At 39.9% G+C, this 14,442-nt stretch overlaps 1 protein-coding gene across 2 annotated transcripts; it reads right to left on the bottom strand.

Annotated features, from left to right (window-relative positions):
• Nucleotides 1-2,180: 2,180 nt before the first annotated feature.
• On the bottom strand, nt 2,181-12,109 carry gabrr3a (gamma-aminobutyric acid type A receptor subunit rho3a). 2 transcript variants are annotated; one of them, XM_003446836.5, is made up of 9 exons: nt 11,492-12,109; nt 10,813-10,925; nt 8,432-8,499; nt 8,110-8,333; nt 6,779-6,861; nt 5,983-6,120; nt 5,014-5,166; nt 2,989-3,182; nt 2,181-2,870 (listed from the first exon to the last, which is right to left on the bottom strand). In XM_003446836.5, the coding sequence occupies exons 1-9, from the start codon at nt 11,632-11,634 to the stop codon at nt 2,574-2,576; spliced, it is 1,413 nt and encodes a 470-aa protein (XP_003446884.1). In that variant the 5' UTR covers nt 11,635-12,109; the 3' UTR covers nt 2,181-2,573. The 2 variants fall into 2 exon arrangements, with proteins under 2 accessions (XP_003446884.1, XP_019219010.1); XM_019363465.2 differs by lacking the exon at nt 5,983-6,120.
• Between the last annotated feature and the right edge of the window lie 2,333 nt (nt 12,110-14,442).

Raw genomic sequence — 14,442 nt, 5'->3', positions numbered from 1 at the left:
TTTTTGGAAGGAAGAGATTTGTGTGTTTCTTTTTCTTTTTTGTTTGTCAGTACAGGTGTGCCTCAGGGTGTGTCATAAACCTGTGTTTTCAGTAATAGACATGACTGAAAGTGTTTCCAGGGCAACACTGCAGGGCTCTAAGATTGTGGCCCTGACTGCGACGAAAGAAAAAAAAAAAAAGTCACGCACCATTACACTGTAAGTGCCTGTGTTTCAGGACTGTGAGCAGTCTGTCAGAGTCTGTCTGTCACACACCACCACATTTATTTCCTTCTCTGTTCTGCCGCTTACGCTTGTATTTAAACAAGGAAACGCACCGCGAAATACAGTTACACCCTCAAAATGTGGGTGAAAGCACTGTACAATATTCATGGTATAGCTTTAAAACGCTGACATTGTCAGAGATTCTGTTTCTGATCTGAATAATATAAGGCTGTGAGGACTGTGGACAGATAGATAGATAGATGGATAGATAGATAGATAGATAGATAGATAGATAGATAGATAGATAGATAGAAAATTCATACATACAATAAATGGGTTTAATTCCAACACGGTTCACATATTTCTTTTCAATATAGCTGGAACCACAAAAAGAAGCTGTAGAGTTGTTGGTGTGTGTAGCTTGGATGGGGTTTAGGTATTTTCTCTAAGCCTGGGTTTTGTCCAGGTGCTCTGCTGTCCTCCCAGCTCTATTTCTATCTCTTTGGTTAGGCTCCAGCTGCCCAGTGATACTAGTTGGATAAGCTTGTAAGAGAGTGGCTATATGATTAGAGATGTTGCTAGCCAGATTTTTTTTTTTTTTTTATCCTTTAGCTACTTCCCCCTGTTTTTAATGTCTTTGCTTAGCTAGATAATCATTTCCTAGCTGCGGTATCGTGCTAAAGATACAGAAATGAGCAGTTTCTATGTTGCTCCTCACCAAAACAAGAAAATTAGTGCATATTTCTCAAGATGTTTAACTGCAAAAACAAAGCCCTTTTTTTTTTTTTTTTTTTTTTTTTAGAAATTGCTTTGGCTGTTACGTTAAAGCTTTAATATCTAATGGTCACATTTAGACATAATTTGAATTAAGATGCCTCCCGCTGAGCTCTTCCATTGCAGGTATTATCAGTCTGGTATCCTGCTGGCTTTCTGTTCCACAGCACGCTGTTATGCAACTGAGTGAACCTTTTCCATTTCCCCCCTCACATTCTACATCCACTAATAAATTTAACATATTTCCATGCCATTGCCTTGGAGACTCAAAGCCCTTTGGGGTTGCGTCAGGTAGTCAGGTAAATTGCACCAAAATAAGCATGCGGTATGGCTCACTGTTGTGACCCCTTGTGAATAAGGGAGTGGCTGAAAATTTCTTTCTTTTATTTCCATGCAGTTATTGTGTACCAAGATATTTCATTTTGTATAGAAAAACCTATGTTGCTTTCAGGACTATGTGCAGCCTGCAACTTATTTGCATGTAAGGTCAGATGTGTCTATTTTATAATTCGTGTCAACCTGTGAAGACCATTAGGTTTCATATTGTGGTCATGAGAAGGTGTAGGTATGATTGCATGATTTTGATACCAAGTCGCTAACACAGGGCAAACATTTGACACCTGAAGAGCCAGGAATTCTGAGGAAAAACAAATGCTGTGTTCTCCTGAACATGCTGTAGTGTTTTTGGTTTGATCTGCAAAGAGTGTTCAAGATATTCACAGTGGTCAGTAATAAAACACACTACTATCAAATAGATATGGATCTAAAGCAGTATCCCTTTTCCCCACTGTGAATCCATAGAAAAAACATAATGTTCTACAGTAGATACTGCAAAAAGGGAAATTTCCTTTCATTGTACTGTTTATCTGCTACTTAATTTCTTTGGTGTGGTATGAATGGCCCTGGGGGAAATACAATTAAAAGTCCAAACTTTATGACCTTTTTCACATTTTCCCATTGGGCTAGATTGGGGTGTTAGCCAGGCTGATTAAGCCCCCCGAGTCTTATCTCTGAAACCATTTAAACTAAATCTTTTTGAAATTCAACATATTCAGCAAAACACACCATTTTCTGTCCGGTGATGATGATATTAAACATGAACTTGTTTATAAGCGCTCCACTGGGCCCTTTCAGTTGAAAGTGTGATGCACTAAATATCAATAAAGTTCAAGGCAAAGAGAATGTGAAGCCTGAGACAGACATTTAAGAGCATACACATATTTATTTTCAACATGTACAGTATTTAAAGAATTTGCCATTTTGTATCTGATCCAGCAATAAAATAAAATCCTAAAAATGTTTATATATTTTGGATTAAAACTCTTTCTGTTATAAATCAGGCATGCCAGAAACACACATAAACATTCATTAAAATATCAGCCGTTCACTTCCACAGCCGCTCTCAGATTTTCTCCAAGTTACAGCCAAACACTTTTTCATTAGACATCATGAAGGACATCTATACTCAGCAGACTCGAGGTTATGTCATTAGTTATTATTATTATTATCCATCTGTTTTTGTTAATTTGTGCAATTGTGACAAGAGTCAAAAAAGGAACAGTTCTTTTGTTTTTTTCTGCTGCTCACTTAATGCGCTATGCATACATGCTCCAGTAAATGATGTTGAAGAGCAGGTAAGCCAGTGGGAATAATACCCTGGAGTATGAGTCGATCATGTAGCTGTTGCTCATAATGAAGCTGAGGTTTTGTTTTAAAGGGTGCTTGCGACGTAGCCTGGTGCCTTCTGTGGGTGCGGAGACAGTCGAGTTTCGAGACTGGATGTTCCTTTCTGTATTTGGGGTGCTGGCGGGGAGGGAGGCCAGGTCAATTTCATTGTCGTGGAAACACCCATCAAAGGCCATAGCCTCAGCAGCATTGTAAGAGGTGGGCATCTGCAGAGAGAGGAGAGCAGATCACTGTTAGTTTCTGGGGATTGCCTTATGGCTGCACACCGGCTTCTGTGGGCTAAATAGGACAGGAGATTTGAGAAGATTTTAGAAAGAAGTTGACCTTTGCTCTCTTCAGCTTCTTCATCTCCTCCACTGTGGTGAAATAGTTGACCGCAGCATACTCGATGACTGACAGAAAGACAAACAGGAAGCTCGCCCATAGATAGATGTCTACAGCTTTTACGTAAGACACCTGTGGCATAGAGGCCGACACACCGGTGATGATGGTGGACATTGTCAGTACGGTGGTGATGCCTGAATACAGAAAGACCAGTTGTGACTGTTGCTGTAGAAACATTGCAGAGAATAATGTGTCTTACAAACAAGTAATAACAAGAAATTATCCTTTGAAGACCTTTTATGTACCAATGTGAATTCAGTGTATGAACAATTATGCCATAAAAATCACAGCAAATGTGATAATGTAATCGAAATAATTTAGTTGTGGTAAAGGGCAGTGGGCTTGAAAGGGCATATCCTTTATCATCATCCTCAGGGTTTTGACAAGCATATAACCATGCAAGTGTATTTATGTTCACTAATTACAGTAGGCAAAGTCATTATTACATCATTGCTGGATGCAAACTAGCTTAACTCTGATTTAGTGCTCTTTTGCTCGTAAAGCTTTTAGAATTGGAATTTGGATCGGAGTCTGATTCCAAAAATAGCCCAGGCGTAATGATGGCGTCTCCTTGCGTAAGCTAACTGTGTAGGAGGGGGAAAACATAGATGGTGAACCAGCAGACACCCTTGGATACACTTATTTGCTTTCTTGCTGAGCGGCAGATCAGAACAGTGACACTCATCTCTCCTATCCATAAGCCAGGAAATATCTACTGTTTGGCTGCTGGGAACTTCACTATCATTGTCATTGCAGGTCATTGCACCCAAGTGAGAACCTATTGTAAAACAATGATGTGAGGTTTTTTTTAAAGTAATGATATTGCAAGTGGATGGATGGATGGCTGGATGGATGGCTGGATGGATGGATGGATGGATGGCTGGACGGATGAATGGATGGACGGACGGATGGACGGATGAATGGATGGACGGATGAACGGATGGATGGATGGATGGACGGATGGATGGATGGACGGATGGATGGATGGATGAATGGATGGACAGATGAATGGATGGACAGATGAATGGCTGGATGGATGGATGGATGGATGGCTGGATGGATGGATGGATGGACGGATGAATGGATGGATGGACGGATGGACGGATGGATGGATGGACGGATGAATGGATGGACGGATGGACGGATGAATGGATGGATGGACGGATGGATGGATGGATGGATGGATGGACGGATGAATGGATGGACGGATGGAAGGATGGATGGATGGACGGATGGATGGATGGATGGACGGATGGATGGATGGACCGATGAATGGATGGACAGATGGACGGATGAATGGATGGACGGATGGATGGATGGATGGATGGATGGATGGATGGACGGATGGGTGGGCTGTTACCTGTATTAAACAAATGAGATCAAAATCGGTGCTCAGAAGAACTGCTGCAACTGGTTCGTATTCCTTTATTGCAAGGTGTCTTTTGGGCATGATTTTGCAACAATGATGTGAGTTTCACTAACTTATAACATAAGAATCTTGTGAACAGGATATTTTAACCCAAACCACACTACTTTCCTGAACTTTAACCAAATAGCAATTGGAAAGAGAAAGAAAATAACAAATGAAATCATAACAAAATGTGCAAAGCACGAAGCTACCAAAATACCAAGCAAACTGGGGTCTCCTGGTTGACAAACTTCCTCCACCCCTTCCTCCTTATGGGGAATTTCTCACAGTTTAAATATGGGCAATTAGATCTCAAAAACAAGATGTAATTATTTGATGAGACGATGTGCTTCCTGACTGACCTATGCCTAATCTCTCCAGTATTTGGCAAACAAGAGAGTGGAATCAATCTTACCATTTCACTCTCAAAAAGTTAATCAATGGAAAGATGAATTTAAAGTAAAAATTAGGCATGGTGATATTTTCTTATCAGTCCGGATGAAAATACAATTTCGGTAATTATTTATGTGGGTTGTATTGGCTCAATGGCTTAGTACCCAGAGAGACACGGGCAGGTACGGCCCTCCTGTCTATCCAGAAAGACACCCAGGACAGCATCACCATCAGCATTGTGGGAAAGTACGTCTGAAGCATGAAGAAGAAGATATGCCGCCTTAGAATGAAGTTTATGTAGAGCCGATTGTACCAACCTGAAACAGATAAATGGACACAGTGGAGGTGGGGCAGGCAGGTGGAAAGCAGGGTGATATCAATAACTGACAGGAGAAAATAAGCTTGCACAAGACTGTGTAAGTTGTCCTTATTAAAAATAAAATTGCAACATGAACCTACGGGGAGAACCTAGAACTCAAATGAGAGAGTAAATCTCTTTAATGCTGGAGTTATATAACATCTTCATAGATTTGTGTGGAAACCTACAGTATCCAGATTGTTTAAATCTCTCTGGCTCCAATTCTAGCTTTTCTTTCTACACAGACAACAATAAACGGAAACTGGGTTTCAAAAAGTAGACCCCGCAGTCATACAATTCTAAAACACCTTGAATAATCAATACCTTTCTGCTTTGCAGAGAGGCATTGATTCCCATGTCATCATTTTGGAAAATGTTGTTATTTTCTTTCTCACAGAGAACTTGAACAATCAATAGCACTCAGTCATGTCTGTGTACATATAAAAGCTTTTGCCTGTACACAGTTACTGTAGCAAAGCATTATGACTGGAAATGGGAATAATGTGTTCATTGGTAAACTGTTCAGATGCCGGTTATTGGATTTTGTAGCCTTTGCCGGGTAAGCTGTTTCCACAAGCTTGGACAAGTTAATCAACTGCTGGCTGCATCTCCATAGAAAACGACTGTAAGAGTGGTGTCAAATCTTTTTATGTAATGCGTATTTTCCAAAATGTTAAACTGTTCCTATTTAGAAAAACAGTAGGGGTCTGGAGCACTCTGGTTGTTTTCAAAATGAATACATCTCAGAGTGTCCGCAGACTCCTGCCGGACATACCAGTGCTGCTGTAGAAGGCAAGCCCAAAGGAAGGCTGGAAGTCTTCAATAAAAAACTGAGAGAGCACAATCTCGTCAGTCCTTAATGAATCGTTCCCGTTCTTCCAGTAGAGCATTAGGTCGTTCTCATTGTAAGCATCTTCAAGAGAGGAGAGAAAGAGGGTGGGCGTTTGGGGTTGGACACCTTCACGTATTGCCTCTCTTAGAAGTTTCATGGATGTTTCTCTCAGAGGAGAGGAGAGAGCTGCCAAAAATGGAACTACCAACTCTCCCCTGAGATCAGGATCCATGATTGAGACACACAGAGTGAGAGAGAGAGGTAAAGACAGAAAAACAGGATGGAAAGACGAAAGAATTCCCAAACATTGCAGTAAATCCTGCATCATGAGGATAGACAAGCATAATGCACAGAGGCTGACTTGAATGACCTGAGGATTATAAATCATTTGTGCAAAAGGGGGATGGTGATGTTTACTGTGAGTATGAAGTAAGGTAATGCACTCTGAGCTGTCTCTGTCCCAACTATATAACATTCAAGCATATCCAGTTGCGTTTTTGTGCGTAAAATAGATAGTGTTTGAAAATTTAACAAGCTAAAAGCTTTCTCTAGCCCAAATTTTTTAAATTACATAATAGTGCATCAAATGTTGTGTAACATGTTTACCAGCGAAACATGTCAACACAAGAACAAGTACATTTAATGTAGGAATTAACATTATTACTCTGCAAACAACACTGAATATCCTATTAGGTATTTGCAAGCAACCACGATGTCCCAACTGCAGCTTAATACTCACAGCTCTCCAGCTCCAGAGAGCAGTTCTGTGTGTCCAGAGGGAAACTGCTGAAGTCCATTGAGCAAAGAGCCGTCACAGTGATCCTGAAACACAGCTTTCAGTTAAATAAATACCTACATAAATATTGCAGTAATCTCAGTGTAACAGTGTAAAATAAAACTACTGGATTGAATTGATCTGTTCATTCAGTAACAGCATCTGTGCCTGACACAGTTTGTGGCCGCTGTGGGCCATTTGGGAATTTGCGCCATATTGTCATCATCTGTGACTGAAATGGATATGTTGAATGCCGTCTGGGAGCTTACAGTCCACCTTCTCATATTCACTTCATACCCTGTCCACTAAACTTGGCTGTGGTGATGTTCATGCTCATCAAACAGTCTTAGTAAAATTTAAGCCATAACTCATCGTATTAGGACATGTAAGCTTAAAACTTGATGGTTTAACAGTCCTTGCTAATTTGTATATACTGTGCAAGGGGTTTTGGTGCAAATGCCTTACTTGGTCCGGTTTTTGGCAAACAGCACCCCTCAGGGCTGAAAACTGAAACCAGCTGGAGCAAACACCAATACAGTTTCTCTAATGGCCATTTGAGCCTGGCCCCAAAAGTAAATCGATACCACAGGCTGTGTGTAAAACACAGATGTAGCCACTGTGACGTCACCGATTGGTGGTCTCATTTTGAAACTGTGTGTTTGTGTTGTGTTTTGAAGCCTGATGTCACAAGCTTCAGCTCGACAGAGAAATCAATACACTATGCTCATAAGGTAACAATATGCCAATCACAACCCCACCCTAAAACATACCCAAGTTCATCCTCCTTTTTGACTTGAGTGGTGACCATAATTCACAAAGATAATATTTAGAGGAAGCAGTAGGCTCCTTTTCCTATAGACTTCACAAGAATTCCTTAAAGAGTTGCCCCCTGCTGGCCACTAGTAAGAAAGCTGAATTAATGCATGTCTGCATTATCTATATTGGCACATCTTCACGTGCAGGTAATTGTCCTAACACTTATTCAAAAAAGAATGAAATCCTTTAATAATTAATGTTAATGTTAATCAGTGTTAATGTTAACATTTTTTTTATTTTAATGTTGACACTATTTATCAGAGACTGGAGTCTGTGGATGCACCTTACTAGCTAGTGTTAGCTAATACTTTAGCATCCCAATCAATTTCATCAAATTTAGGCCCTTCTAATTTCAAAAAGACAAGATAATGACAGCCAGTATTAGCCATTATTTTCGCTACTGGCTAATGACAGAAAATGCAATTATAGTGATCTCTCTGTGAATACAATGAGACATATATTATCTTTTTTTTTTTTACCTAACACTGTAGAGAATATTTCCATCTGGATAAACCCTCAGCATGATGTTCTCCATGGTTGTATCATGGATAAAAGAACGCTTAGAGTGGACAAAAAACACATCTGGAACCCAGATTTTCTTCACCAGACGTGCATCGAAGGTCCGACTCTTGTTGTTGCTGGAGGGGAAGGCCAGCCGATCATCTTGCCAGTAATGCCTCAGGTAGAGAGTCATGGTGAAGTCCTACAAAAAGAAAAAAAAAAATACCGCTCATGTTCAACAGAGAAAACAAGTCGGTTTCTTTTGATTTGATTAACTACTGAAATCTAAAAGGTGCGTACCATGTTTACTTCAGAAATGCTGTCAATGCTCTCCACCTGGACATCGATACCAACAGGCAGGGCTGAACCTGGACAGATGTTGTAATGGATCAGTTGGATAACATCTGTTTGTACATCTGTCAGAGATTACCAATGTGTAAATCCCACTTCTGAGCTATATGCAGAGATAACCCTAGTTTATACAGTCATGATACACAGTACAGTATAAATATCTGTGACTGAAGCAAACATTTTTATGTTCACATTCTACATTTTTGAATGTCAAAGGAACCATTACCTTACACTAGAAATCTTTGTAAATGCACAACCTCACCTTTTATTTATTTATTTTTTTTGGTTCACAGTAAAAATCAACTCCTCAAAATGTCGCTTTACTTGAAATGCATGTTTCAGTGACTTTTCTTTACAGTATTTGATTTAGACAAAGGTGTCGAGCTCATGCACGACACCTTAAATGAACGCTGCTGCTCAGTTAAGAAGATAAAATGTCAAAAAAATTGTTTAATTATTTATATATCTTCACTACTTTCTTGGTTAAGCTGTTAATACTGTAACAGAAATATGTAATACTTAGCTCTCTACTGATTCGGAGAAATTACATCAACTACATCAATTCGTGTGACCCCATACGGTACATTTAGTTCTGGGAAAATAAGCAAATCTTTTCAAATCTAATCAGGCCTATGGGAGAGGTAGCTCACTACCTACATGCCTATAAATTTCCCTGAGGTTACATAGTCAACATGCATGTGTGGATATTCAGCAACACTCACTAATTCATTATGTTATCTTCAAGGATCCATTAATTGAAAATCTGCCACATTGTATTATTACATAAATATCCAGGGTAGTGTATAGTAAGAAGAATGGTTCTTGTCATTATCCTGCGGCACAATACGGTTAATGTATGATTTGAACTGTAAACACCAGCTGTTGTTGTTGATAATGTCAAGTTTAGGAAGAAAAGGTTGAAGTAAATAAGAAACAAAAAATTAGGTCTCGAACTCTACTCTATTTTAAATAAATATGATGTTTTAGGAGTATCATAGTCACAAAGTAATTTAATGAAACAGAACAAACAAACAGAAAACAGAAAGATAAAGTGTTTTTTCAGTTCGTAACCACCACCGATTTGCTTGGCCCAATAAGCTGAATAACAATGATTTAATGACAATGTTCCAGTCATGCAAACTGATCAAGTGATGGGTAATCTTACTTTTAATACTAATTTGTTACAAAACAAGATTATTGCTATTAAAAAACAACCTGTTGCTCTACCCAGTGAGAAAAGTAACTCATCAGACAACCAAAATCCCCTCTGCAATTAGCTTTGTGGTTCTAGAAATTCTACATCCTACTACGTTTACTATAGTTAAAGTGAGTTGATTTTACCTCATTGCACAGCAGGTTAGCACTGGCAGAATACCCTCAATCATCTCACCAGCAATAGGCTTGTTAGTTTCCTTGAGAGTGACAGCTTTAGTCGTGGTTTAGAAGCAAATACCTGGGTATTTGCAGGTACAGACATTCATTATCACCTGACAACAAATAATACAACTACTTAATGCCCTCTGTATCCAAGTTTGTGTCAGTCAAGTCATAAAGCATTCAGGCAAAGTCTTGTAATATGCAGCTGATTTCCAGTCAGAGGAACATCACTAGTGACCTAATCACTCTGATGCTCAATAACACGTAACACCCAACACTGTTGTCACAGCACAACAAACCCATGGTGCACGCCTGCAGGTGTCTTAGGGAATGGCATTGATACAACAATAGATTTTTGCTGAGCTGACAAGCAAATGTCGTTCAGAGGCTCTCATTCACCAGTTAAAATCTTCCAAGAACTCTTAGGCAGACGTAAACATCTGTGTAATCCGCTGAAAAGACTGAGACAGACACAAAACAACTTGTTTTGCCTCCTGACTGGAAAAAAAATGAATTCAAACAGACATTACAAAAGAGGGTGACCACTGTGAACATGCAATAGAGAAAGTGATTACTGTGCAGGGTTTCTTTAAGGTAATGGCAAAAAAGACGCAAAAGATAAAAAAAATCCAGACCTGTGATTGGAAGCACACACACACACACACACACACAGGGAGAATTAGGAACACAGTTCAGATTATTTTATCCGTGCTACCGCAGTCATTGTCTCTCAAAGCAGACAATCTAGGTCACAAAGGGCTTTTTGGGCGGCATAATACCAAAAACAGCACAGTAACCTAAATCAACCTACTGAGTTACCATTAAAGCACACTTAAAAAAATGCTAGGAAAAATATTTGGAGTGAGAAAAAGTTAAAATAAATGTATAATAAATACAAATAAATCCAAAATAAATACAATGACCAAGTGTGTGAGTGTGTGTGTGTGTGTTACCTCCAAAGCCAGGGCGCATTGCGAAGTCATGGTCTTCAATCCGAAGCAGCTGCTCAGACTTAATTAGCAGAGACTTGGTGCTGTCCAGCTTCTTCATCTTAAGATCCACCCGTCTGGAAAGCAAAGAGGAGAAATAACAGCTTAAGTAAAATCGTTGTCTCTGTCTAGATTTCTTTCTAACAAACACTTAAAACAGCGCTGACATCTGCTCGATGGTGTTAGTGATGGTTAAATGGACTTTGATTAAAAGCAAAGGCCGTAGCCAAAGGGAGATGAGTACTTTTGCTTTCCACTGCATTCTAGCACACGTGTAACTCAGTTTGATATTGTGGAGCCTCTTTCATTTATATCTGACTCCCGAATGGCTTTAGTCACTGAGAGGATGTCATAGTTATGCTAAAACCAAACCAAAGTTCACATCATTTTATGTTTAAGATTAAGCAACAATCAACACTAATTTTCTGAGCAATGCACATAATCTATGACCTTTCTCTGACACTGATCTACCATCAGTGGACATAAACGCAAGAAGATGCAGTTATTTATGTGAAAGCTCTATAAAGTAGGACATGGAAGTGATGTCCATAAAATCACCCATGAAGGTCTGTTTCCACATGAGAAGAAGCTCCACAATTACAGTAAATCAAGGACTCATCTAAGAAAGCCGTCTTTGGCTCACCCTCCGTGCTTTTGTCTAGCGTTCTCTCCGACGTACATCTCCTTGTTTCTCCTCTTGTTCGGGAAGTGGCTGCTGTTGAGCTGAGTGACAGGCCACAACCAGGCCAAGCACATCAGTCTTAAGGCCAGGAAGGCCACTCTCATGGTTAAGCTGGGGCTTCAAAGACAAGAGGAACCCAGATGTCCCTCCCACTTCGTCAGGGTCTCTCCCAGGCAATGTCACAGTTGTCCCCGTCCTCTACTGACACCGTCCATGTCCCAGCAGCTCTCATTCTGTCCCGTCACGCGCGCACCCGGCTGCTTCTGCGTTATCCCGCTCTCTCATCTCCTGTAACATGGTGAACATCAGTTGAGATATCCAGTAGACTGGCATCCCCCTGGCTCTGAGTTTGTTTGTCACTGTGCCATCCCTCTGCTTACGTCTCCTGACACATCATGTCGCTCCAACTCCAGACTGTCCCCACCCCCGCCAAATATCAATTTATTCCTATAATGACAAAGGAATACCATTAATTCCTCTCTAATCTTCTTTTCTGTGGTTGGTGAAATCTTTCAGTAACCTACAAACTGGAGGCAGCAGAGGGCGGGGACGGGGGGATAATACGAACAACAGTTTCATCATCATTTCTGACCAGATAAAAATAAAAAGGCTGCAGCCTACTTTCATACACTGTAGGATTCTCCCTCCCACACACACACACTTCTCACCCACCCACCCCAGTTGCGCTCCTGGGTGGTGGGAGGACGCAAGTGATCCCATCAAGAGCAGACAGATGCAAACATATGTCAGGAGTGACGTCTGCAGACATGACGTGTGTTACTTATGGCTTCTGAGTGTGTCGCATTCAAGGCACATGATGACTCCTTTAATCCTCTCAAATACTTAAAAACTTGAGTACAGTTAATACTACTACTGACATTAGACATTTGAGGCAAAGGTTCCTGGCAAAAGCAGAACCCTCCCTGTCAGCAAACATACCTTTGGAATCCAACACTGTGGTGTAGCTTTTGTGTAGTAACCACAGGATAGACTACTCTATAAAATGCAAGTGAAAAGACAAATACAATGCACTAAAAAGGAAAAAAATATAGAGCAATAATAAAATTAATTGCAGCTTTTAATTTCTTGAACATCTAAACAAAGACAGTGTACACCAGCTCAGTGCTGCGGATGCATTTTTGAACAGGACATGTCATTTAACATGCACATTAAACAAATATGTAAGATAAAATGAAAAAAAAAATCCGTGTCTCAGATTGATGCTGAAAAACTAGTTCATGCATTTATTATTTCTAGGTTGGATTGTTGTAATTCATTATTATTAGGCTGTGGTAAAAGTTCCCCGAAAAGCCCTGATTTAATCCAGAATGCTGCAGCAAGAGTGGCGACTAAAAAAAAAGAGATTATATTTCACCCATGTCAGCGTCTCTTCTGTGGCTCCCTGTTAAATCTAGAATTTAAAATAGTTCTTATCACATAGAAGGTCTTGAAGATATGAAAAATTTATCATATCTTAAAGACGTCAGCACTGTTATTACTGGCGCAGCTGGCAGCCAAAGACAACATACCTGCAATAACTCACTCTTCAGCATAAGACCGACCTTTGACCAAAGCCTGCAGTAGTCTTGTAACAATAAGATCACTACAGACTTCAGTCAAAGACCTTAAATTAATCACACATCAGTTATGAAGGTTAAGAGCTAATAATGTACATTTATTCCTACTGTATGGTGCCCAAGCATGTAAATCTAATTACCTAATTCTTGTAGTCCAGATGAGATATAGCTTGATGATGTCATCTCGCTTGCTGTCCAAGCATTTAAGATTCTCAGTTGTTTATTGTGTGTTTATGTTTCATCTTTCTGATGTATTATTAATTCTCTTCTGCAAATGTATTTTCATGTGTTGCTGTGGCCTACTGATAAAAACCTGGCGAGCACACTGTGGTCAGAGATGTGGCTAAGCAACAATCACTATTGAGTGCTTAATTAAATGGAAGTGTCATTACAATGTGAAAAAATTCATTTATATTTAGTCATTTTTAATATTTGTACTTTCACATGCAAGTCACCTACTATCCACCAGGAGGTGCTGTAGCACTCAAATCAACCCAACCCGTGCCTATTTATTCCAGGAAGACTGAAAGGTGTATCAGATTTCAAGTAAGCATGACACACCCTTTTGTGTAAACTATGTCCCAAACTGAGAAATACATTATATTAGCTGAGAGTCACCTGAGAGTAGTGATTACGGACATGGAAGCGGTCCAAGTTTCACTGTAGAAGCCCCAGATTTATTGTCTTAATGAGCCACTGGTCAACACTGATCCTCAAAAGAGGGTTAGTGTTAGCAATATCTCAATCACAAAAGTCAGCCAGTCCATGAATATATTTTTGTGGTTGATGAGGGATCTGCACACGTATGAAAGTTAGCCCACTGAGAAGCCACACAATGACTTTCTGTTGTATGGGTGTTTCTTTTTCAGATAGTCTGTTTTGCAGTGGTGATTATGTGGAACACGCACGAAACACTGAAGTGAGGAAGGGTTTTTTTCTCATTTTCATTGGTCACAATACTTTTTATAAAATAAAAGTAATAGCTTTGATTTAAGTCAGTTTTTCATTAGAAGGCTAAAGCCATGTGGTAGCTAGCTTAAAATGCTTGTCAAGTGGTTAGTTGGATGCTTGTCTCACTGGTCCTGGATAAGAAAAGGAGAAAATGGGTCGCTGATGCTAAAAAGACAATACAGGATACCACAGATTTTTCCCAAGGAAGGAAGACTAAGAAGTCGAGAGAGAACAGTCCTCTGATGATTAGGAGTGTTTTTGCCTGGCTTGTGCTGGGCCATACACCAACAGCTGGCCCAAGGAGGCATTGCTTCCATGTGTTGTGTGCCAAAACTTGGTCATGAAAATGGTATCACTGGGACATAGATTTGTCATTAAACTGTA

Source organism: Oreochromis niloticus, linkage group LG10 (assembly GCF_001858045.2).
Source record: "Oreochromis niloticus isolate F11D_XX linkage group LG10, O_niloticus_UMD_NMBU, whole genome shotgun sequence".
Lineage (NCBI taxonomy): Eukaryota > Metazoa > Chordata > Actinopteri > Cichliformes > Cichlidae > Oreochromis > Oreochromis niloticus.
Note: the sequence above shows the minus strand (reverse complement) of the source record. Positions and strands in the feature narration are given on the sequence as shown.